Below are 26,105 nucleotides of genomic sequence, written 5' to 3'. Positions count from 1 at the left end.
AGAGAGAGAATATCAGTTTTAAAATATTACTATAATCTAAAAAATAAATTCCCTAAAAATAATGATTGAAATAAATAAATTACTCCAAAAAAGCTTGTTTTCTGTATAGATATTTTCGTAATCAATTTTTGCATTAACAATCAGTTAATTACACATATGGACAGGCCCTTTAAATTCTTAACTTTTTTACTCCAATGTAAATACGATTTTTATATAAATATATACTTTATAAATATCTGTAATTGTAGTTTCCTTCCTTTATAAATTATAATTCAAGAACATTTTATTAGAACTGTTTGGTATTCATTCAACTTTATTTCCAGACTCGAGGCCCATTAGCAAAACACTATAACAAACAATGTAAAATACAGAACAGTACCATACACAGACACATAAAAAGGCAATTACAAATGTTTTTTTCATAAGTGACTGGTATCGCACCACAGTAAGCCTTTAATTTGACAGCAACATATTAATAATGTTAAGATGCAGCAAAGATTTTTTTATGCACTGAACAACTGAACATGTTTTCTGTGTGAACTGCTCTAGTTGCAGTTTTACTTGAACTTTACCTGTTACCATTAAATAATGCATGATTAATTCTAACAAAAGCATGAAAAGGTTGTTTTTGAACATAATAGTGTGCTCCGGGGTCAGTCTGGTACACTGTCTGTTGATTGTCGTTAATCAAAAGTAATCATTTACAAGACTAGTACAGTTGTGGCCAAAAGTTTTGAGAATTACATAAATATTGGAAATTGGAAAAGTTGCTGCTTAAGTTTTTATAATAGCAATTTGCATATTCTCCAGAATGTTATGAAGAGTGATCAGATGAATTGCATAGTCCTTCTTTGCTATGAAAATAAACGTAAAAAAAAAAACTTTCCACTGCATTAAGAAGGCTTCAGGGCGTCCAAGAAAACGCCAGGATGGTCTCCTAAAGAGGATTGAGCTGCGGGATCGGAGTGCCACCAGTGCAGAGCTTGCTCAGGAATGGCAGCAGGCAGGTGTGAGCGCATCTGAACACACAGTGAGGCCAAGACTTTTGGAAGATGGCCTGGTGTCAAGAAGGGCAGCAAAGAAGCCACTTCTCTCCAAAAAAACATCAGGGACAGATTGATCTTCTGCAAAAAGTATGGCGAATAGACTGCTGAGGACTGGGGCAAAGTCATATTCTCCGATGAAGCCTCTTTCCGATTGTTTGGGGCATCTGGAAAAAGGCTTGTCCGGAGAAGAAAAGGTGAGCGCTACCATCAGTCCTGTGTCATGCCAACAGTAAAGCATCCTGAGATCATTCATGTGTGGGGTTGCTTCTCATCCAAGGGAGTGGGCTCACTCACAATTTAGCCCAAAAACACAGCCATGAATAAAGAATGGTACCAAAACACCCTCCAACAGCAACTTCTTCCAACAATCCAACAACAGTTTGGTGAAGAACAATGCATTTCCCAGCACGATGGAGCACCGTGCCATAAGGCAAAAGTGATAACTAAGTGGCTCTGGGACCAAAACGTTGAAATTTTGGGTCCATGGCCTGGAAACTCCCCAGATCTTAATCCCATTGAGAACTTGTGGTCAATCCTCAAGAGGCGGGTGGACAAACAAAAACCCACTAATTCTGACAAACTCCAAGAAGTGATTATGAAAGAATGGGTTGCTATCAGTCAGGATTTGGCCCAGAAGTTGATTGAGAGCATGCCCAGTCCAATTGCAAAGGTCCTGAACAAGAAAGGCCAACATTGCAAATACTGACTCTTTGCATAAATGTCATTTATTTGTCAATAAAAGCCTTTGAAACGTATGAAGTGCTTGTAATTATATTTCAGTACATCACAGAAACAACTGAAACAAAGATCTAAAAGCAGTTGAGCAGCAAACTTTGTGAAAACTAATATTTGTGTCATTCTCAAAACATTTGGCCACGACTGTAGACTACTGTAAAAAGTCGAAGGTATCATAAAAATGATGTCACATCACAGAATGATGCTTCGTTTTGCTTTCAGCTCTGTTTTTCTGTTATTTGGGGTGAAATATGACCTAGACAATTCTTGACAGTTTGCATTGGATTCATTCTTATGATTTTGAAAGCTCTTGTCATTTTTCTGTGCAGCGTGTATCAGACGGTCTGTAGGCGTGCCGTCTGAGGCTAGAAACAATACGCTGCAGACTTGAGATTAAGCTGAATTTCAATGGCTTGTTTAACAGTAGATTACATCCCCCTCTATTGCTTCCTGCCAGCTTAAACAACCAGAGGAATGATTCCTCGTCTTAATTTTGATCGTTGTTCCTGAAAGGATTAACAGAGTTAAGTAAAACACTGCTTCTGGAATCTAAGATGAGCAGTCTGTGCTACTCCATTGCAACAATTGAGAGCTGAATTAGAGGATTTATTAAACTTTCAAACATTTCTTGGCTGAGGAATCAATATTTCACACATGCAGATCCTTTGTGTTCCAGACTTTCTGTATACCATCCAAAACAAGTTTGTTCTCTCTACTTCTGTAGATTTCCATGATTTGTCTTTTGCATTCCAAGCAGGAGCTGCCACAGACCGAACAAATCTCAATTCACCTTGACGTCTTGAATCCTCAGTCACTGCAGAGAGTTCTGAAACCTCACTGACCAACCATCATTCAGAGAAACCGTTAATAATGCTCTGCTGGCTTCATGACATTTAGTCCCTTTGGAATTTCAAATTGTAGAGAGTTTGCCGGGTAGAATCAGGGTCTGTTTTGCTGTTCTTCTGAGAGCTGTCAACATTTAATCATTTTTTAGAGTTTTCAGTACATCATTTTGTGTTATACTCTTATTATGGTCAGTAAATGCATCTTCATGAGTTTAGTTTGGCAACTGAATGGTCAAATCCCTCTAGACGCCATATTGAATTCAATTTGGATGAAAACTCTCTCTAAGTCTCTAAGGGTCAGATTTACAGTCTTTACAATGGCACGTACTGTATGAAGGTCCAAGATTACTTAATTTTTACAGTGTTTCAATCTTGTTTTATCAAGATTTTGTAGACTGATTTTTTTTCCCAGAAAGGTGTTTTATTGGCTGAATAATTAGCATTGAACACACTGAACCTTCTATCCCTCACAGTCTCGTTTTCATTTCTGTCAAACATTAAATATAGTGACTAAGGTCTGTTGGATGAGAACTTGTACTGGGATGTTGCAGAGATATAGAAAGCATTGACACAATATTTTAAATTGTTCTCTGACATCTACATAGAAGGTATATGGCATAGAAAAGAGCAAAAATTCTCCAGAAATGGTCCATTTACAACCTTAGGATTTGTCCCAAGGATGAAATGCTCTGTTATTACCTTATTTGGACCGTTCCTGCATAATAATGAGGAGCTCTGCTCTGATTGGCTCTCTCACAGAGCTGTTCGCTCTCACACAGCTGTAAGGAAACACATGGAGGAAATATATATTTAATTACGGCCGCTTTATTTATTTAACTCTAACCGCTTTCAATAAGCGGTTTGTTGAATCTGCCGTTTTGAATCCGCCGACATTTTACTCTCTCTACAGTGATCGCATGTGCTCTGTGTAACGTTTTACTGCAGCGGCACAAGTACTTGCAAATATGCAAATATTGGGGGCATAACTATTAACGATCGGGACTATTGCGTAATAGTCGGTGTTATGTTGGAATTGCCCTTTTTTTCGGTGGTCTTTTGCAAACACCAGATTTATATAAGGAGGAGGAAATGGTGGTGTTTGAGACTCACGGTGTGTCATGTCCATGTACTAAACTGTTATTACTCAACTATGCCAAGGTAAACACAGTTTTCCATTCTATGGCACCTTTAAATTGTTTAAATCAAATGTATGCTTTAAAAGTAAAGTAATCAGCAGTTTTCATCCATAGTCTGTCCGTTTAAACATCTGTGTTTAGCTTCAAATGGCGTCTTAGGCGACAGTATTCTCTAAAAATGATTTGCATTTTAATTTTAAATTCAAAAGGCACAAAAATATATTTTTTCTCTTATTCCATGGATTTTACCCTTTTACATTAGCTTTATTGTTTATAATACATTATGTATTTCAACAGTTTTGTGCAATAAAACCATATGATTTCTTGCATTTGATTTTTTTTATTTGAACTAATTACTATTGCCTCAATGCCATTATATCTGTATTTTAAGTCATTTTAAAGGCTTTTTAGGTTCACTTACATCTATTTTTATTACCACACAAAAAAGATTATAATTATAGATCCCTATGAAATTCATTTTTTTTCCGTTTTTAATTTTTCTATACTGTTTTAATGGTTAAATAATTTTTTTTTAATCAAAATGCCTGTCTAATTAATTGAGTTTTACAGTTTTATTTTTACCAAATTCTTTTCTATTACTTTTCTGGATTCCATTTTAATGGTTCCATTAAATTTTAATAATCAAAAGCATCTCCAATTAATTGATTTTATTAAAAATGAAATGTTCTTAAGTAAAATTGTTGATTTTTTAGGTACACATTTTTTGCATTTCTGCTTGATGACTCTAATGGCACATTTAAAGTTGCTCTTTTATGTGAACACTGCTAAAAATAACCTACTCTCCGATATTAAAACAAACCTGGAATCAAAAATGAAATCAAACAGCATTGTTTTAATTGTTAGTCTTGGGTGTAGTGATTTGTTCTTTAACAAATAGGCCTTGGGTCTTCAATAGACATAGATAACAACAAAACCCATGTCTTTTCCACACATTACTGAAAGGACAAGCGAATGCTCAGACTGACACTAAAGCAATGCAAGGCATTCTGGTATGTGGACTGCGTTTGTGCTGTCTGAGCTGACAACAGTGCAAACTAGGAACGCCCACAATCTCTCCAGACTCACATCTTATTAGGCAAAGTTTTGTCTTTTTCCATCCATCCCACAACAACACAGTCATCTGAAGATGGTTTCCACAAACAAAACATCATTATAGTAGGTATATGTAAAAAATAAGTAATAATCAAGTATTTATTAAGTTGGCTTGAGAAAGCCAACTTACTGAAATAATATGTGACCCTGGACCACAAAACCAGTCATAAGGTTAAATTTGACAAAACTGAGATTTATACAGCACATGAAAGCTCAATAAATAAGCTTTCTATTGATGTATGGTTTGTTAGGATAGGACAATATTTGTCCAAGATACATCTATTTGAAATCAGAAATCTGAGGATGCAAAAAAATCAAAAAGACTGAGAAAATCACCTTTAAAGTTGTCCAAATTAGGTTCTTAACAATGCATATTACAAATCAAAAATTACATTTTGATATGTTTACAGTAGGAATTTTACAAAAAATCTTCATGAAACATGAACTTTACTTAATTTCTTAATGTTTTTTGGCATAAAAGAAAAATCAAAAATTTTGACCCATGCAATGTATTTTTGGCTATTGCTACAAATATACCCCAGCGACTTAAGACTGGTTTTGTGGTCCAGGGTCACATATTTAAACTTAGTTATTATTATTCTTCTGAGACAAAAATTTGTGACTTTGCTCCTCCTCCTAGAGCTTTAACTCTACAAACTCCAAACTCAGCCCAGATTTGATCTAACCAAGCCTAGCAACTACAATCAGGTTAGTGTCATGCTAATCAGGCTTGAAACATGTTAACAACATGCTAATCAGACTAGAAACATGTTAACAACATGCTAATCAGACTAGAAACATGCTAGTAATTTGTTAATCATGCTAACAACAGGCAACAAATACTAACATCATGCTAGTGACATGCTAGTAACATGTTAATTAGGCTAGAAACATATTAACAACATGTTAATTAGACTAGAAACATGCTAGTAACATGCTAACATGTTAATCAGCCTAGAAACATGTTAACAACATGTTAATCATGCTAGTAACTTGCTAATCATGCTAGTAATGCTAACATGTTAACGACATTCTAATCATGTTAGCTACACGTTAGTAACATGTTAATCATGTTAGAAACATGTTAGTGTCATGCTAATCAGTCTAGAAACAGGCTCGTAATTTGTTAATCATGGTAACAACAGGCTACTAATACTAGCATCATGCTAGTGACATTCTAGTAACATGTTAATTAGGCTAGTAACATGTTAACAACATGCTAATCATGCTAGTAACATGCTAACAACATGTTAATCAGCCTAGAAACATGTTAACATGTTAATCATGCTAGTAACTTGCTAATCATTCTAGTAATGCTAACATCATGTTAACGACATTCTAATCATGTTAGCTACACGTTAGTAACATGTTAATCATGTTAGAAACATGCTAGTGCCTTGCTAATCATGCTAGAAACATGTTAGCAACATGTTAATGATGCTAACAACATGATAGCAACACATTATTGACATGTTAACCATGTTACAAACATGATAGAAACATGTTAACAACATGCTATTCAAGCTTAAAGGTCCAGTGCAGTGCCTTGAAACACGCAGCGTTATTCTATGTGGTGACGTAAATTTAACTGAAACAAAAACATATCGCCCAGCCCCGCCCACTTCTTTTGAATAGCCAATAGCGTTCCATTAATATCTGCCTGGGCCAGAGCCATTGAGCTCGGGCCGCATTTGTAGTTTAGGTCAGCCACAGACTTATAAATTACCCCACAGAAAACAAAGTAGTGATCATAATCATGCTGATGCTGTGTAGTTTAATACATTAGTGCATATGATCTGCTCTGTGCTATCGCATCTCTGGACCGGAGCCAATCCGCAGTAGACTCTGCGCGCTGTCCGCGGTTTGCGTGACACAACGTGAAACCATTTTTTCACCCCCAATGGAAAACACATTCACACTGTCTGAATCGTTCTCTATCGCCTACATTGTGCACTACATGCCATTTACCAAACAGAAACACTAACACTGTGAACAAGTGACTGATTTTAGCCACAGATTCAGCGTCTACAGTCGTGGCCAAAAGTTTTGAGAATTTCATAAATATTGGAAATTGGAAAAGTTGCTGCTTAAGTTTTTATAATAGCAATTTGCATATACTCCAGAATGTTATGAAGAGTGATCAGATGAATTGCATAGTCCTTCTTTGCCATGAAAATTAACTTAATCCTGAAAAAACTTTCCACTGCATTGTTAAGAAGGCTTCAGGGCTTCCAAGAAAGTCCAGCAAGCGCCAGGATCGTCTCCTAAAGAGGATTGAGCTGCGGGATCGGAGTGCCACCAGTGCAGAGCTTGCTCAGGAATGGCAGCAGGCAGGTGTGAGCGCATCTGACGCACAGTGAGGACAAGACTTTTGGAAGATGGCCTGGTGTCAAGAAGGGCAGCAAAGAAGCCACTTCTCTCCAAAAAAAAAAACATCAGGGACAGATTGATCTTCTGCAAAAAGTATGGCGAATGGACTGCTGAGGACTGGGGCAAAGTCATATTCTCAGATGAAGCCTCTTTCCGATTGTTTGGGGCATCTGGAAAAAGGCTTGTCCGGAGAAGAAAAGGTGAGCGCTACCATCAGTCCTGTGTCATGCCAACAGTAAAGCATCCTGAGACCATTCATGTGTGGGGTTGCTTCTCATCCAAGGGAGTGGGCTCACTCACAATTTTGCCCAAAAACACAGCCATGAATAAAGAATGGTACCAAAACACCCTCCAACAGCAACTTCTTCCAACAATCCAACAACAGTTTGGTGAAGAACAATGCATTTCCCAGCACGATGGAGCACCGTGCCATAAGGCAAAAGTGATAACTAAGTGGCTCGGGGACCAAAACGTTGAAATTTTGGGTCCATGGCCTGGAAACACCCCAGATCTTAATCCCATTGAGAACTTGTGGTCAATCCTCAAGAGGCGGGTGGACAAACAAAAACCCACTAATTCTGACAAACTCCAAGAAGTGATTATGAAAGAATGGGTTGCTATCAGTCAGGATTTGGCCCAGAAGTTGATTGAGAGCATGCCCAGTCGAATTGCAGAGGTCCTGAAAAAGAAGGGCCAACACTGCAAATACTGACTCTTTGCATAAATGTCATGTAATTGTTGATAAAAGCCTTTGAAACGTATGAAGTGCTTGTAATTATATTTCAGTACATCACAGAAACAACTGAAACAAAGATCTAAAAGCAGTTTAGCAGCAAACTTTGTGAAAACTAATATTTGTGTCATTCTCAAAACATTTGGCCACGACTATATTTACAGTGTAGGGGGCGGGACACTACGGACACTAGAGGGCATTTGATTGGACAGAACGTTTGATGAGAAGCTGAAGTGCAGCGTGATATCATCAAAATCGTTGAGTCATATTGACGGAAGTGAGAAACTGTAAGGTTTGAATGCCCATATCTTATAAACGCGAATACTGTCGTTGTTTTTAAGCACACTAGCTTATAGATAACCTTAAGGCTAATATATTCATACTAATTTTCATTTCATGGGGACTTTAAAAATAGCTTTAAAACTACTTTAAACGTCAATCTTTTTTAGACTGAAAACCATAACATTTTTACCATTTCTAAAACTTTTAAACTTTTCACTTTCTGATCAGGCTTTTTTCAAGCCAATTTAAAGTTTGTCAAAAACTTTTTTTTATCTGTTACTTATATTTAAGAACTTGATTGCTCTGCACAATGTCTGAATGGGAGCAAATCATCTAGTGGAAAGTTTTTCCAGAAAAGTGGAAGCTTTTAAGGAGGAAATACTCCCTAATGCCCATTCATTTTGAACTCTAAACCCAAATGTGCTTCAACAAGCAAGCTTGGGTGTGGTGTCAGTTTGTCCCACATACTTTTGGGTAAGTAGTGCACATTCGCCCATGATTTCTAGATCACTGCAGGAAGTTGCGACATTGCTTGGCAACACCAGATAATCAAACTCTGTCTCACTGTGTTCCTATCAAAACTACTAGTTCTTCTTTGTTCAAAACATGCTGTGCTCTGTTTTCGTATCAGTATGTATTGTAAGGTCATGCCCATCGATTGCCACATACATATATCTAGTCTCTACTAGCTGATTGTCCAATCTCTCTCCTCGAGGGCCACTGTCTTGCAAAGTTGATCTCCAACCCCAATTAAACACACCTAAACCAGCAAACCAGTCTTCAGGCAACTTTAGAAACCTCTCGCAGGTTTATTGGGGCAAGGTTGCCCTCCAGGAGCAGGTTTGAACACCTCTGTTAAATGCCATTTAAAAAGAAAAACTTAATGATGTGTTGACGTCTCGTGCCTTAATTCATTGGCTCGTCTCATTAACTGCTTTCTAAAGTATTCTCTTAGCTTTCATTACTGTTTGCTCTCAGATCGCCGTTCTCATCATTATCTTCTAATGCATGCATTCGTCTTTGAATAGTCCGAACTTGTTGAACGATAACATAAAAACATATTTTATAAGAAAAGGCATCACTTTTGTCATCACGCTCTTTCTAGAAGTAAAACCGTGATAATTCCACCATGTTCAAGACAAATTGGTTTTGACTTTGTACGTGTTATTTCTGGCACTTGATCAAAATAAAGCAGTTAGTTAGCGTGCAGGTTCACACGAGACTGAATGTCTTTAGTCTGTACACGAATAGCTTAGAAATATTATCTATTGATATTTAATATAGTACTGTCAGTCAGTCATTATATTTGAATATAGAATATCTTGCTACCAACCAAATAAACAAATATATGGATATGAAATATTACAGGCAAAAACACTGTATTTTCATGCACCTATCAAGTTTGAGATTTTGTATTTTAGACTCTTTTTTCTGTCTAGGGAAAGAAAGCATCCAAAAAACACTGTTAGGTGTTTCTTTTATAGCACTTTATTTATTTGTGTCAATAGATTTCAATTACAGTCCACAATTACAGTATGCAATGGTTAAAAGAATCAAGAAATAACGTGACACAAGCTGTAAATTATTTTAAAGCCGTAAATCTATTGTTTGAATAATTTGTAACTATTTGTACTTCGTGTGTACATGTGATTTTCTAATTGTTTTTCCAATTTTATTATTATTATAATATTTTTAGTTATTGTATTATATTTTGATGTAATTAATGTTATTGCCCTTGTATGTTTGTTGTTTTGAAGACTGCAAAAGAATGAAAACAAATAAATAATGGTCTTTTATTTTGTTGAAAGAACAATGGATGGCGTCACCGGTCCAGATTTGGTTGTCCAATCGGTGTAAAGGGGCGTCTCGTGACCGCCCACATGTGGAGAACGAATTTTGAAGTCGTTTATCTGTTTTCTACCCGTGAACCAAAAAACAAAAAATCGAGCCAAAATCTCGTTTTTTCGTTTTCTGAACAAATGAAAAAACAAATAAAGGAGCCGTTTTCTTATTTCTCCTTATTTCGTTTCAACTTGAAAATGAAATGAATAAAATGTACACGGACCCAGGAAACACTATGTTTTTTACCATTTTGGGGGGAATAAAATGTATGAAATTAAGCAAATCATATGAACAAATCCTTCTGTAAAATCCTTCAGGATATAGACAGGAATAAAATGTAAAGTTTGGTGTGTGTAAGTGCTACTGAAGTGGAGATTTACGGCTCAGTGTAGGAGAAAAAACTCATTTTGTGAAAACAGCCTTTAAAAAATATGAATTGTAATTTAAATCTATTGACACAAATAGAAAAATTGCAATAAAATAAATACTTAACAGTGTCCTTTGGATGTTTTCTTTCCACTAGTCTGAAAAAACACTTTTTGAAAAACCAAAAAGCCCAAAATCTCAAACTTGATAGGTGCATGAAAAAAAAAACAGCGTTTTTGCCTGCAGTGTCTCCCCTTAAGTTGGAATTCTTTTATTGGCTTTCTAATGAAAACAGCAGCAAGGCAGGACATGAGCACATGAGCCGTGGAGGAAACATGGGTTTCCCAGATGACTAGTCAGTTATAAAATGTGGTAATAGGCGAACAATTTATTAGTGAGAGATTTATTTTTTTCTACAGGCTCTGGAACAGCTATTTTAATCCATCATTTCAACCTTTCGGTGTATCTACACTGATCAGCCACAACATTAAACCACTGACAGGTGAAGTGAATAACATTGATTATATCGTTACAGTGGCACTTGTCCAGGAGTGCGCTGTATTAGACAGCAAGCGAACAGTCTGTTCTTGTGTTGGAAGCAGGTAAAATCTCCAAGAGAAAACACGACTTTGACAAGAGCATCTTCAAAACAACAAGTTTGTGGGGTGTAGTATCTGCCAAAAGTTGGTGTCAGGGTCATGGGGGTCCAAGGATCATTGATGCACATGGGGACCAAAGTGTAGACTGTTTGCTTTGTTCATACAGAAAAATGATTGTAGCTTAAACTATTGAAAAACATAATGCTCGTCATTAGGGGTGGGGAATATGGCAAAAATATCATATCACATTTTTTCTTTTTTAAGAAATATCACGATTCATGCTTTTATCACGATTCTTTGTCATGTTGGTTTTACTATTTTGCAAGTTGTCTGAGCAGCACAGCCAAACTAATTTCCCTATTTTAAAACCAAAGCCTTACAAGGTAACAAAATATAAAACAAAAAGAATGGCAGATGTTTAGGCCAAAGTGGGTGAAGACAAAAAACAAGTCATTATTTTATCTTTGTTATCAAATAAGAACCAAGATAGGCTACATGTTACAAATACACATAATATACAAATAAAATGGTGCTTTAATTTTCAGGCACAGTAGGTGTATTTATCAGTAGCATTCAAGAAATGGAATTAACAAATATAAAAATAAAACACTATATGTGACCCTGGACCACAAAACCAGTCTTAAGTCGCTGGGGTATGTTTGTAGCAATAGCCAAAAATACATTGTATGGGTCAAAATTTTTGATTTTTCTTTTATGCCAAAAATCATTAAGAAATTAAGTAAAGTTCATGTTCCATGAAGATTTTTTGTAAAATTCCTACTGTAAACATATCAAAATGTAATTTTTGATTTGTAATATGCATTAAGAACCTAATTTGGACAACTTTAAAGGTGATTTTCTCAGTCTTTTTGATTTTTTTGCACCCTCAGATTCCAGATTTTCAAATAGATGTATCTCAGCCAAATATTGTCCTATCCTAACAAACCATACATCAATAGAAAGCTTATTTATTGAGCTTTCATATGATGTATAAATCTCAGTTTTGTCAAATTTAACCTTATGACTGGTTTTGTGGTCCAGGGTCACATATACACTATAAACATAAATTATACATTGACTTAAAGCAACTGTATTAAAGTTCTTCAGTCAAGAGCAGTGAGTGATTTTTCTTTTTGCATTTTGTTTTTTTAGCGTACCATCACACAAAAATGACAAATTCTGTCATCATGTACTCACTCAAGCTTTTTTTTTTTTTAAACATAAAACATTGAATGTAAAACTTATTTTGCAGAATTTAATTTTATTTTAACCAAACAGTTGCTGCTCCCCAGTTACTTTCAGAGTATTTTATTTATTTTTTCCTACTATCAAAGTCAGTGGGGACCAGCTACTCTGCCTTCCAAAGGCAAAGCGCAGTAACTACATATTTGGTCAAAATTGAGTTAAGGCTTAAAATGGACTTTGTGACAACTGTTTTGTCTCGTGGCAAAGCCTCCTGGTTCAATTTTTTTCCGATTCAGAGAAACGAGAGTGTTGTTTCAGAGAAACGTGTGTTTGACTAGCTGTCAAAAAACTTTAAAGGCATTTTTCTCAGTTTCAGTGTTCGCGTAGTTACTGCACTTTGCCTTTGGAGGGCAGTACTGTTATCCACATTCTTCAAAATATCTTCTTTTGTGTTCAGCACAAAAAAAAAAAATGAATAGAGGTTTGGGACAACATTTGTGACTACATTTTTTTGGTGAACTTTTTAATGTCCTTTTAATGACAATCAGCAGCATGTTTAGTTCTGTCGCTTTAAGAGCTGCATGCATGTAATATCTACAGGCGTACATTTGTTTTTCTCTCAACTGTGTACTTTCACTTTAGACATAACCAACTGTGTTTATATGTAATCCTTGCGTGTTTTTGACAGTATTAGCAAATAAGACGCCAAAGATAGCTTAGTCCAGTAATCAGGCGCTGTTTGACTTTTAGCGCGCACGCTTCAGGTTTACGCGCTCATGAAGCGCACAGACGAAATAACATTATTTAACCGGCAAGGCTTTGAAGCACATGCAAATTATGTACTTTTGTGATTGCGAATACAAATACGTGAAGTGTCCCATGTCTCCATTAAGATGGAGGCACGCTGTAGCACGATACTACAATATTTTTTCATTTTTTAATCATTCACGATTAAAAATTGTCATATTTCATACCCCTACTTGTCATAGAAAGGTGTCAGAACACACTATTGCTGCTCATCATGAGTTCTATGATGACCTCCACAACCGAAAGCTCATGCAATGGGCATGTGAGCATCAGAAATGATTGTCTGGTCTGATGAATAACGTTTTCTTTTATATCAGGTGGATGGCTGTGTGCTTGTGTGTTATTTATCTGGGTTAGAGATGGCAGCAGGATGCACTATGGGAAGAAGGCAAGCCGATGGAGGCGCTTTTACACTCTGGTCAATGTTCTGCTGGGAAACCTTGGGTTCTTGCCATTATATGGATGTTACTTTAACATTAGGGTCCTATGATATGATATGGTTCGAAGTCCAAAGCGCAAGGGAAATCTTCGTGATGAGAATCATTCATAAATCTGCTGCTGTCAGCAAAAAGTAGTACTGAGGTCTTCTTGCAGGTTTACGCCAAAATAAAAGTCAACATTCATAAATGTTAGTATTGTCATTTTACTGTTGCTCTGTAAAATAAAATAAAAAGTAAGACAAAAATCATGATAACAATCTTTCCAACAGCTCTATTAATACATGTATTATAACATTCTTCTTTGCTCAGCAAGGCTGCATTTATTTGTGCATTAAAAACACAAAAGGAGGTCTTAAAAATGGCCAAAGAATGTTATTTTACTCATTTATTAATTTTAAGTTAATTTGTGCTTTGTTGGTAGGGCTATAATGTCTATTGGGAATGTTAAAAAACTTCAGTGTTAATTGTTTTTAAATTGTTGTTTGTAATTGATTTTTTTCTTTGAAAACCAAGACAAAACTGTAAAAATAACTGTAGAATATTGGCTATTTAATCTATGCAATGGTGAGAAAAATTTGGCAATATGCATGGGGGGACAAACAGAAAAAAACATGTTAGGTAATTGTGTGTAATTTAGATGTTTTTTAGTGTTTTAATTTTTATTTTGGTGCATCCCTAAAAAAATGATAAGGAATAATTGAGGAAATTGCTTTGCCTCCAAATTCCCTCCAAATTTTAGGATGTGCAGGACCAACGAATCTAATCCATGGAGGCTCCACCTCAACAAGAAAAATATGCTGACTTTAATGGCTAAATTAAAAGCAAAGCAAAGTAAAGTCAAGTTTTTGAGCAAGAACTGTAGCAAATATATTGAATATTAGTTGTATCGCCTTACTCTGGTTAAGATCAGAGCAGCAGGAGTTGGCAGGACTGTTGTGGTTCAACATCTGCTCTGCTCTGAGCCATGGGCACATGGGTGTGTGTGTGTGTGTGTGTGTGTGTGTGTGTGTGTGTGTGTACATACAACTCTCCCCCCAGACCTGCATCACATTCACACGCACCTCCACTAATTAACTCCCACTAGCAAAGCCTCTAATTTGTGGGATCTGGCTAAATTAATTATTTTCACCCACCACGTTCAGCCCATAGAACACAACTACGCAATCATTCTCAACTATTACCATGTTCATTAGAATATGTGTGGTGTCTGTGCAAGCTGCAAAGTTAGTTTGCTCCAATCAAAAACTAATCAAGTCAAAAGAGCAGAATTTGTAAATCCCCGGGATCTAAAATAGACGTTTGCAGTGTATTTGCTGCTGGCGGCTCCTTCATTATTGAAATACTCACTGACGCACGAAGCACAAAATTGATTTGGTTGGTAAGCAGATAGAGATAACAGCTTCTCAATTAAACCGTTCCATGTTTATGGGAACAATCTGTGATGTGTGATGTTGCCTGGGATTTGTGGGTGAAAAAAATGCTTGCGTTTAGTGAGGCAAAAAATTCTACTCCAATGTCAGGCTGTTCTGTTTAACTCCATTTAATTGCAGGTGCATTTAGTTTGGCTAAATTTTAATGTATATAGCTTTAAAATTGTACAATTGCACTAAAACAGCAGAAAGAAAGCAGATCTGCTGCATGGAAAACATACATGTTTAATAACTCACGCATTTAATCCACTGCTTCAGTCATTCTTTGCGTATTGTTCATAAGCCGTATTGAGAATGTGTCCTTGTAAAGGCTTATGCTATTTTCGACTTGTTTCGAACTTCCAAGATTCAGTTCAGAGCCCGGTTTAGGATGCAGAAAATTGCCAATTGCTTCAGAGAGATTACACTACACAGCGAGGCGAACTCATCAGCGGGAACGGCACAAAGCTGCATATCTAATCGCATTAATGCCCGCTGCCGGTGCAGCCAACCAATAGAAATAATATCATGAATAGCATGATATTGAAAAGGTCAATGAGATATTTAGACACAATGCAGGTGAAATTAATGGATCCCAAATCTAACAAATTGGCAAAACTGTATAGCATCTAGTCTTGTTATTTGCTGTGAGTCCTGGCACATGCCCCCATTTTTTTTTGCCTGAAATCCGTAACTGACCCACATACCATCATATGCTGACAGGATATGGGATTAAAATGCTGAATGCATTTAAACACACATACTTTTACTTTTTATTGCAATTACAAATTAAAGGATTATAGTGATTAGGAATTGATATAGTGTTTTAAAATCATTTTTTATATATAAAAACTGTTAACCATATCCATGCTTGCCTTTTAAAACAGTATTTCATAGTATATATGCTAAGATGGTTACTTCGCACAATAATTAGACTATAGGTTCCAGTGTACAGATAGATTTTTTTTTTCAAAATATTATTAAAATTATATACTATTGTGATACACTCAATAAAAAAACTAACAGCTTTTGAACATGAGGGTTACTAAATAATGGCTGAATGGCTTGAAAGCGATAGTTTACCCAAAAATGAAAATTACTGCATGATTTACTCACCCTCAAGCTATCCTCTATATATGGCTTTCTTCTTTCAGATAAGTACAATCAGAGTTATATTAAAAAATGTCCTTGCTCTTTCAAGCTTTGTAATGGCTGTGAATGAATACATTATAGAAAGTGCTCCACATGGCTCTGGGGGGGTTTAATAAAGGCCTTCTGAAACAAATTGATAGGTTTGTCTAAGAACAGTATTAATAAAGTTTTAAATATAGATATTTTTCTTACACAAAGGGATGGATGGATGCACTTTATTGGACTTTGAAATCTCGACCACTGCTATTATAAAGCTTGAAAAAGCCAGGAGATTGTTTTTAATATAACTCAGATTGTATTTTTCTGAAAGACTGAAGGAGTAGTTCACTTCCAGAACACACATGTACATTTAATGTACTCACCCTGTTGTCATCCAAAATGTTCCTGTCTTTCTTTCTTCAGTCATAAAGAAATTGTTTTTTGAAGAAAAAATTTCAGGATTTCTCTCCATATAGTGGACTTCTATGGTGTCCCTGAGTTTAAACGTCCAAAACGTAGTTTAAATGCAGCTTCAAAGCAGTGTTGTTTTTGACAACCATCTTAGATTTAGTCTTAGTCTTTTGGACTAAAATGCTTCTTAGTTTTAGTCAAATTTTAGTCACTTCTATATGTGATAGTTTTAGTCCAATTTTAGTCGACGAAAAGTCAAAAAGGTTTTAGTCTAGTTTTAGTCAAAAAAAGGGAAAAAAATAGTCTTTTAACAAATTAATGTAGGTCAGTAAGTATTTTGCTGTTGGGTAGTGTCACTTATAAGTTCTGAAAATAGCAGATCTATAGTTCAACACAATGTGAGCTTCCGGATCGACTATTTTCACCAATAATTACAATAATGAAGGAATGTTTTAGAACATAAAAGACAAAAAAGGATGGAATGCTAAAACGGCTTGCCATACTAGTATAGCAAAGAGTATTTAATGCTAAAACTGCTTGCCATAGCGTCAGATACTTTTTAAGTTTTAATTGGCATGCACAATAAGCGGAAATGTCATGCATTTTAAACGTCTGACGGACCACCCACTAACATTTTCGTCTATTCTCGTCTCGTCAACGAAAACTCACACACGTCTCGTCATGTTTTAGTCATCAACGAGCCATTTTTATCTCGTCATCATCTCGTTATCGTCATGAAAAAAAAGTGGCGTCAACGAAATTATTTCGCCATCGTCATCGTTGACGAAAACAACACTGCTTCAAAGGGCTCTAAACAATCCCAGCTAAGGAAGAAGGGTCTTATCTAGCAAAACGATTGGTCATTTTCTTTCAAAAAAGAAAAAATGTATATACTTTTTTAATCTCAAACGCTCGTACTTCTGCATTTTGTTCTGAAAGTAACCTAATCCTTCAGAGTCATATACACCTAGGATGGTTTGAGGGTAAGTAAATCATGGGATAATATTCATTTTCTGGTGAAATATCACTTTAAGTTTGCTGCAGCAGCTTTACTTAAAAAGACCAACTGCTTTATGATTTCTCTCAGCATGACGCCTCTTAAGATTTCCTTCACGGCTCCAGCTGAGCTATAGTGAACCAGCAAAGACGTCTCTCTAACTCTGCAATATACCCGCAGTCTCTCCGGTTCATCATTGCACCTGCACTGATTTATAGCTTTCATAAATGTCTGACCCTCACATCAGAGAAGCCCAGTGGACATTCATAGATTATATGGTGCAAAAGCAAGATAAAGGTGGTATTAAAATGCAAACGCAGCAAACCCCCCACAGAGGATTTCCAATTATTGCGAATAACAGCATTTTAAAAGCTCTGGATAATATTTGGCGGCCTTCCTGTAACAAGCACATCTAGAATGAGGTGTGTGAAAACATTTGGCCAGGGGTTGTGCTTTCTTCTCGGCCATTGTTGCATCTGTTTTCTAAAGATAAGCTCTCTTTCCGCAGGCCTGATCCCCACCCGAGGGGAGCCGCACAGCAGCCTGACTCACTGCAGGAGCAAGATGAGGAGATCTTGGGTTCAGATGATGAGGAACAGGAGGATCCTAATGATTACTGCAAGGGTAGGAGTTCTGTGATCATAGTCCTGGGAAAGAATGTGTACAGTGAAAACATATGCATTGTAAACAGGATTCAACGTTGTTATTTTTTTGTCATACTTTGTCATTTGGGCTGAGTGAATATTCAAAATATAATTGAAAATATAGCTGCAAGCAGCAATAACGGGGTCAGACCGGCAGCATTAATGTGCAATTAAAGACATATTTAAGATTTTAAGCAAAAAGGCTGAAAACCAAATACAGTCACCATTAATATGATTAAAATATTTATCACTGTTGACCAGTAGGTGTTGCTGTTATGAGATTAATGTGGTGTGTTTTGTGTGAGCTGACAAAGGCACACACAAAGTTTGGTGTCATTATGTAAAAGCTTTGCAGAGATAAAGCCTCAGAGTCATTTTGGCATTAAGCCTAAAATTTTTTAGCGGTGCTGTATAAAAACAGTTTAATCTATCAACATGAAATCCATAACTTTTCGTCAGCACAGTCTGAAGATGATCTGACTTGATTTTGGTGAAAATCGGACGAACAGTCTAGGACGAATTCGAAAGAGTAGGTTTTCAACTTAAATGAATATGGTGTACAGGAAGTTTGACCAACTATGGTATAATTGGTATATATGTTGTCGGCATGATCCAAGGAATATTTTGAGACCACTTTCATTACAATAGGCTAATGCAATCAATAGTTATTAGAATTTTTTGAAATTTCATAATTAATGGTTAATGAATGGTTTTTTACTATTGACCAATAGGTGGCGCTGTTCCAAATTTATGTGGTGTGATCAGTGTGAGGTGACAATTTCACATACAAAATTTGATGCAAATATGTCAAAGCTTTGCAGAGATACAGCCTCAGATGCACTTTGGCATCTTTCCAGCAAATTCGTTTAATGCATTAAAGGAACCGTATGTAGGATTGTGGCCAAAACTGGTACTGCAATCACTTTCAAAATACTGTAGAACGGTGTATCCCCTCCCGCTCCCCCCTGACTCGAGGTTGCCAGCTAAGCTGCAGGAGTAGGCTGCAACAAGGAGCTTCAAGTGACGAGTCCTACACAGTAATTTGTTTTTCTTCTGTTAATTATGTTTATGCTTCACAAGAGATGTTTTGCGAAGTAATTATGTATCGCAAAAATTTACAGTTGGCGATTAGCCAAATATTTCGCAAAGATGTACTGTAATACCACAGTTCAGTCGGAACATAGATTGTTTTCATACCCTGCTAGTGGTGCGATATAAAGCTTTTTATGAACGCATTTAGCACTGCCGACCGTGGAAAATCCACTGTGTACGGAAGCAAAGTTAGCCAAACATAGATGAATCTTACTTGTCCAGGAGAAAATCAGCAACGTTGTCGTCTATCTTCAAATTCTTCTCCGTTTTCAGCCGTCTCCATCTTTCAAAGGCATCTCCTATACCAATCCTTTTTTTATTTCGGACTTTGTCACAACGTATTTCGGATTCATAACGAGGTCTTTTAGGTTTGTAACGCTATACATGTTTTATCCGACACGTTTCGTATAGCTGCAGCTGTAACAGAGCTGGCAACCCGTCTCACAAAACTCTACTGATTTCGTGATTGGTAGATAGCTGGAGGGTGGCGCCTCAGACCAAAACACAAAATGACAACAATAACATCAGTTGAGGGCTGCAACTCTCACTTTTAAATGACAATATCCTGGCCGGACCACTGTTGTCAGTGATATAAGTATTTGAAATGAACATGATTTCTTAATGTCTAGTGACATGTCAGGGCCATTTTATGATTAACTGACATAAATTTCTTACATACGGTTCCTTTAAATGTAAACCATGAATTTAGTGAAAATCGGACCAATGGTCTAGGAGATATAGCCTCAAATGGTTGCCTCACGTCCATTTTTGCGTGCTTTTCGTAGAATTTGTTTGTGCGCTATTCAAGAACGGTTTGACTAATTAACTTGAATTCCATAACTTTTTGCCAGCATGGTCTGAAGATGATCTGAGCCAATTTTGGTGAAAAAGTAGGTTTTACAAACAATTAAAAAAATAAAAAATAAACCTTACAATTTTCAAATTTTGCTGTTCATTCTTTCATGAGCCAAGGATTCAGAGAAGAAAAGAATTTTGATTCTGTTTTTTTTTTACTGTTTAAAAGTTATTAGCATAAACATGAGTGAAAGTTTGGACAAGTGGTGGCCCAAGAGAGTTTGAGATAATGCCTCCAAATTTGCTATAGTGACATTTTAGCCTGTCCCCTATTAGTGTGCCAAATTTCACAACTTTCCCGCAAGCGGTTCTATGGGCTGCCATAGACTCGAGAGGAGGAAACAGAAGAAGAAGAAGAAGCAGAAGAACGCCAATGGATACAATAGGTGCCTTCGCACATTCGGTGCTTGGCCCCTAATCACAATACATATGGTTGTAAAGTTGCTACAATAGCAACACATTTCAGAGTGAAGCGCAGCACTTATCTTTTTGCATGCAAGCAGCACATGATTCAGTGTTTTCAGCGGTTCAGCTCACCGTAAATGTTCTGTGTGCTGCTCCACACAAGCTCCATCTCTGCATCTGCTCAATTTACTAAGTTTGAGTTGCTTATAAACATGCATTTGGGAACACAATGTGCACCAACCCATTTCACCAGATTTGTAATGGAAAGCATTTCTAAATCTGTTTCTAACAAATGAGAAACTTTTAAGTGTTCCCTGAGTTTTTCTGCCAAAAATAAAAGCTGGTTAGTTTAACATTTGAAAGAAATTAAGACATTTTATTCGTATTATTCTAAAATGTTAGATTGTTTTAATTAAAATCTAGACTTTATGATTTTACAGTGAAAGACGATTTTTTTTACAATAGTAATATTTTTTATTTATTTTAATATTTTAATTTCATAAAAATGATCATAACAATAATAATTATTATTATTATTTTTACCATTATTTTAACAAATTACCTGTTTTTTTTTTTCTAGTCATAGGAGTCCTCTCTTTCCTTGTTTTACTTTCTTCTCCCTACGTTTTTCTGCCTGTTGGTTGCACTACATAACTTTTTATGTATATATATACTGTAACATTAAACGCTTGTTTTGTTTTGTTTTTTACTAACAGTAGTTGAAGATTAGGTCATTTAATAAAGAATCATATTTAATACTTTTTCCTTTTAAGAATTACTAACAAGTTGTATTTATGTCATGAAGTATTTTTGAATAAATGAATACATCCAGACAGCATTAAATTTGGATAATTCCAGATGTATTGTTGCTAACAGTGATTTAACAGCCAAAAACTTATTTTTTAGGTGGTTATCACCATGTGAAAATAGGCGACCTGTTCAATGGACGGTACCATGTAATCCGCAAGCTGGGATGGGGTCATTTTTCCACTGTTTGGCTTGCTTGGGACATACAGTATGTTCACTTACCTGTCTGTTTGTTTGTTTTTTTTCTCCCTCCAATACCATTTATATTATATTATATTATATTAAGTATGAGTACTGTGAGGTAATTTATTGTCTGGTTGCAGAGGGAAGCGTTTTGTGGCCATGAAAGTGGTTAAGAGCGCAGAGCACTACACTGAAACGGCTCTCGATGAGATCAAGCTCCTGAGAGCGGTGAGTTCTCCCAACACACAAACCATTACGATGAATTATTCGCGAGACCGTTTAGTGTCAGATGAATTTGACAGCATGCCACAATGTGGTGTGAAAGTAATGGAAGCCAGGTGTATCCACATGCCCTGAGGAAAGTGATTTCATCAAATGAAAACACGGTTTATTTTGTGATAAACCAAAGAAATGGTTTTGAAACGTCAAGTGTCTCGTCTGTAAAACTGTCCGGGGTTATTTTTTCCCCCCCATCTGGTGGATTCAGGTCAGGAACACGGACCAGAATGATCCCAGCAGGGAGAAAGTGGTGCAGCTTTTGGACGACTTCAAGATCTCCGGCGTGAACGGAACCCGTATCCTTTCAGTAGCGCTGCTGTTTATTAAAAAGGTGTCCTTTATTTTATGAGGGATCCACAGGTGTTGTTCTAGTGCACTCCATGGTCGCTTCTGTACAGGATGCACTTTTCAGCTGCCGATCCACAGCTGTGAGAGCGGGCACTCTGCCCAGATTCAGCGCAGCTCGCTCTTTTATTTGTGAAGTACAGCTCGTAATGAGCTGGAGCTCTTGGCTGGACTTTTGTTCTCCATCATTTCCCTTTAACATGCGCTTTCAGATGTGTGTATGGTGTTTGAAGTTCTCGGCCACCATCTGCTAAAGTGGATTATCAAGTCCAACTATCAGGGCCTGCCGCTGCCGTGCGTCAAGAGCATTATTCGACAGGTGCGTGTTTTCCGCTCATTATCATTTAATGTGGTTTACAAGAGGTCAAACTAAAATTTTCTTTGCGTAGGTTTTGCAAGGCCTGGACTACCTGCACACCAAATGTAAGATCATTCACACTGATATAAAGCCGGAGAACATCCTGATGGACGTGAACGAGGCGTATGTCAAGAGACTGGCCGCGGAGGCCACAGAGTGGCAGAAATCTGGAGCTCCACCACCTTCTGGATCCGCAGGTGACGCAAACACTCCTCTCAGAGATGCAATAGCATTTGAATTAATTAGAGATTGGTAACCCATCTAATATGTGACCCTGGACCACAAAACCAGTCATAAGGTTAAATTTTACAAAACTGAGATGTATACATACTATGAAAGATCAATAAATAAGCTTTCTATTGAGGTATGGTTTGTTAGGATAGGACAATATTTGGCCGAGATACATCTATTTGAAAATCTGGAATCTGAGGATGCAAAAAAATCAAAATACTGAGAAAATCACCTTTAAAGTTGTCCAAATTAAGTTCTTAACAATGCATATTACTAATCAAAAATTACATTTTGATAAATTTACAGTAGGAATTTTACAAAAAAATCTTCATGGAACATGATCTTTACTTAATTTCCTAATGATTTTTGGCATAAAAGAAAAATCAATAATTTTGACCCATTCAATGTATTTTTGGCTATTGCTACAAATATATCCCAGCGACTTAAGACTGGTTTTGTGCTCCAGGGTCACATATGTCAAAATTAAAAAAGTTTTGAAGCATAAATGAAGATTAAAAGGCCTGCTGCCATTTGCTGAAAATGTACTCAACCTCAGGACATCAAAAATACTTGTTTTTTTCATGGGAACACATTTACCATCACTTACTCACAATCTTAAAAGTAAAAGTTCTTTATTCCACACTGCAAAAAATGCTTTTCCTACTTAGATTTTTTGTCTTGTTTTTTAGCCAAAATATCTATGAATTCTTAAATCAGGAAGGATTTTCTAGACGAGAAAAAATTGTCTTGTTTTCAGAAAAAGACAAGTCAGAATTAAGTGCATTTTTGATTGAAACAACCAAAATAATCTGCCAATGGGGTAAGAAAAATAATCTTGTTGTCTGTTTGAAATAAGATTTTTTTTGCTTACCTCATTGGCAGATTATTTTGCTTGTTCTAAGCAAAAATAGGCTTCATTTTGACTTGTTATTTCTGAAAACAAGACTCGTCTAGACAATCCTTCTTGATTTAAGAATTTTCAGATATTTTGGCTTGAAACAAGACAAAAAATCAAAGTAAGAAAAGCATTTTTTGCAGTACAAAAAGAACCTTGAACATCCATGGAAACTTTTAAATCCAGAAAAGGTTCTTTATAGTGGAAAAATATTATTAATTTGTAAGAATTTTTAAGAACTGTTCACTGAAAGCTTCTTTGGGGAACCAAAAATGGTTCTTCTATGGCATCACCACAAAAACACCCCTTTGGAGCTTTTATTTTTAAGAGTGCACCTAGGGATGTGCAATTAATTGAAATTCAGTTTCGATTATAAAAATATAACAATTGAGATTAAATGATTATTGCTCCTGATTCTGCCCCCTTTGTGCATTTTCGCTCCTCTATAAAAGCATGCACATCAGTAAAATCATGTAACGTGACTTGCATAAAAATGGGACATGCTTGATTTATTAATGTTTATGTGATTTTCGTGTTATTAATAGCACAAAAGAGAATTTGCACTGTTCTGTGTATGCGTTCAGAGATGGAAGAGAACACATACTGTATAAGTAAAGTGAACTTTAGCTTAGGATGTGTACCTAAACGGCCAAATGCATGCAAATATATTTCAAAATGTGGCGTTTGGTGATTATTAGAGGGAGAGCTTATTATTAGTAGAGAGCTTTATAAACTGCAAAAGAACTGGCCAGTTATTAAAAATGTTTTCTAGCATTATTCATTGGGTTATGATATCTTTAGCATTGTGTATTTATTAGGGCTGTCAGGCGATTACAAATTTTGCACTGTAAATTACACAAGGTGGTGATTAATCCAATTAATCACAAATCAATCGCACCTTAAATTTGGCAGTGAAATTACCCTCAGAGGATCTTTTAAAGGTCACACTACTTAATGACTTAAATTAGAAAAGCATTAAATAGACATTACAAAAAGTAACTTTGGAAAGAAATATTTTATTTGATTTAACATTACACAAGCTTTTAAGCTAAAACAACCTTTTTCTGAATTAGTATTTAGATATATTTACGAAACTATTTGTGACTCTAGATCACAAAACCACTAATTTAGATATCATCTGAAAGCTGAATAAATATACTTTCCATTGACGTATTGTTAAAATAGAACAATATTTGGCAGAGATACAACTGAAATCTGAGCGTGCACAAAAATCTAAATCTTTAAAGTTGTCAAAATGAATTTCTTAGCAATGCATATTACTAATAAGAAATTAAGTTTTGATATATTTACGGTACAATGTGCAAAATATCGTCATGGAACATGATCATCACTTCTGTCATCAGTTACTCACCCTCATCTTGTTTGAAACCTGCTTGACTAACTTTCTTCTGTGGAACATAAAAAATAATCAAATGAATGACGAATTAAACAGCTAATATTATGAAAAAATTATTTTAAATGTTAGAAATCCCAAGTGTTGGTCAGAATCCCTATATTCAGCATTTAGACTGGATCAGGCACGGTGTTTATGAATGTTCTGTTGTATTATTTGCTGTTTTATATAGTTGTAGCTTAGTAACATCACATCCATTCACCTCCTGTGACACCTCAGCATAGAACATCTCCATTGATACATTATGCAGAGTGACGTAGAGTCTGCGGGATGTTTCTAAATTGAGATCAGTGACTCATGTGGTCCTCTAAACAACTGAAGGATGACACATTCTCTGGAGAAGCTCATGTGCACTGCTTTTGAACTCTGTGTAGCAACTGAAAAAATGTCCTGCTTTCATGATGCTGATGCTGTCTTCTCTTTTCATCTTCTTCCTCCACTGCAGTGAGTACAGCTCCAGCTCCTAAACAAGTAAGTGTTTATCAGAGAAGAGTTCATCAGCAGCACATTCACATAAAAACGTGTTAAATAATGCTGTGAAATCACCAGATTGAACTTTTCCATTAAAGGCAGCACATCTGTTTTCAAACATGCAAATGTTCTTGCACTATTTGTCTTAATACTAATTTCTAAGATTAGAAAGGTTAATAGGTTCTCTTCTTCAGATGGCCAAAATGTCCAAGAACAAGAAGAAAAAGATGAAGAAGAAGCAGAAGCGTCAGGCTGAACTCTTGGAGAAGAGGATTCTGGAGATAGAGGGACTGGAGAAAGGCCCTGAGGGAGGAGAAGAGGAAGAGGAGGATGAAACGGAGACGCCCGACAGCACGCCGTCAGTCCCCGCCAGTCACACGCTGCATGACGTCACAGCCGAGGCCACGCTGGGTGAGCGAGCGTTATTAATACTCTTACAGCAAGGCATTAGTAAATAATAGTGATGGTACACATTTCAATTCACAAGCATTTGATTCTGATTTCAGTTCAAACTTCTATCTTAGTACATCTGAAAGACATTCATTTTAAAAATGAACAGCAAGTGTTATTTTATTTTTGTTTATATATTTAGTATTTATTAGCATTTTGAATGAGCTTCTGTATATATTTTGATATATTCAGTTTTCATTTAGATTTTTAGTTTTAAGTTTTAATAATT

The 26,105-nt window shown here is 36.2% G+C and overlaps 1 protein-coding gene across 5 annotated transcripts in view; it reads left to right on the top strand.

Annotated features, from left to right (window-relative positions):
* Positions 1-26,105, top strand: part of srpk1b (SRSF protein kinase 1b) — a 66,111-nt gene that overhangs the window by 24,289 nt on the left and 15,717 nt on the right. For all 5 annotated transcript variants that reach the window (XM_073825696.1, XM_073825697.1, XM_073825695.1 and 2 more), the window contains 8 exons: positions 17,956-18,071; positions 21,350-21,458; positions 21,574-21,661; positions 21,921-22,008; positions 22,270-22,376; positions 22,447-22,612; positions 25,401-25,426; positions 25,621-25,837. In XM_073825696.1, the coding sequence (XP_073681797.1) occupies positions 17,956-18,071; positions 21,350-21,458; positions 21,574-21,661; positions 21,921-22,008; positions 22,270-22,376; positions 22,447-22,612; positions 25,401-25,426; positions 25,621-25,837 (917 nt within the window). The remainder of the gene's footprint in view (positions 1-17,955; positions 18,072-21,349; positions 21,459-21,573; positions 21,662-21,920; positions 22,009-22,269; positions 22,377-22,446; positions 22,613-25,400; positions 25,427-25,620; positions 25,838-26,105) is intronic.

Source organism: Garra rufa, chromosome 20, assembly GCF_049309525.1.
Source record: "Garra rufa chromosome 20, GarRuf1.0, whole genome shotgun sequence".
Lineage (NCBI taxonomy): Eukaryota > Metazoa > Chordata > Actinopteri > Cypriniformes > Cyprinidae > Garra > Garra rufa.
Note: the sequence above shows the minus strand (reverse complement) of the source record. Positions and strands in the feature narration are given on the sequence as shown.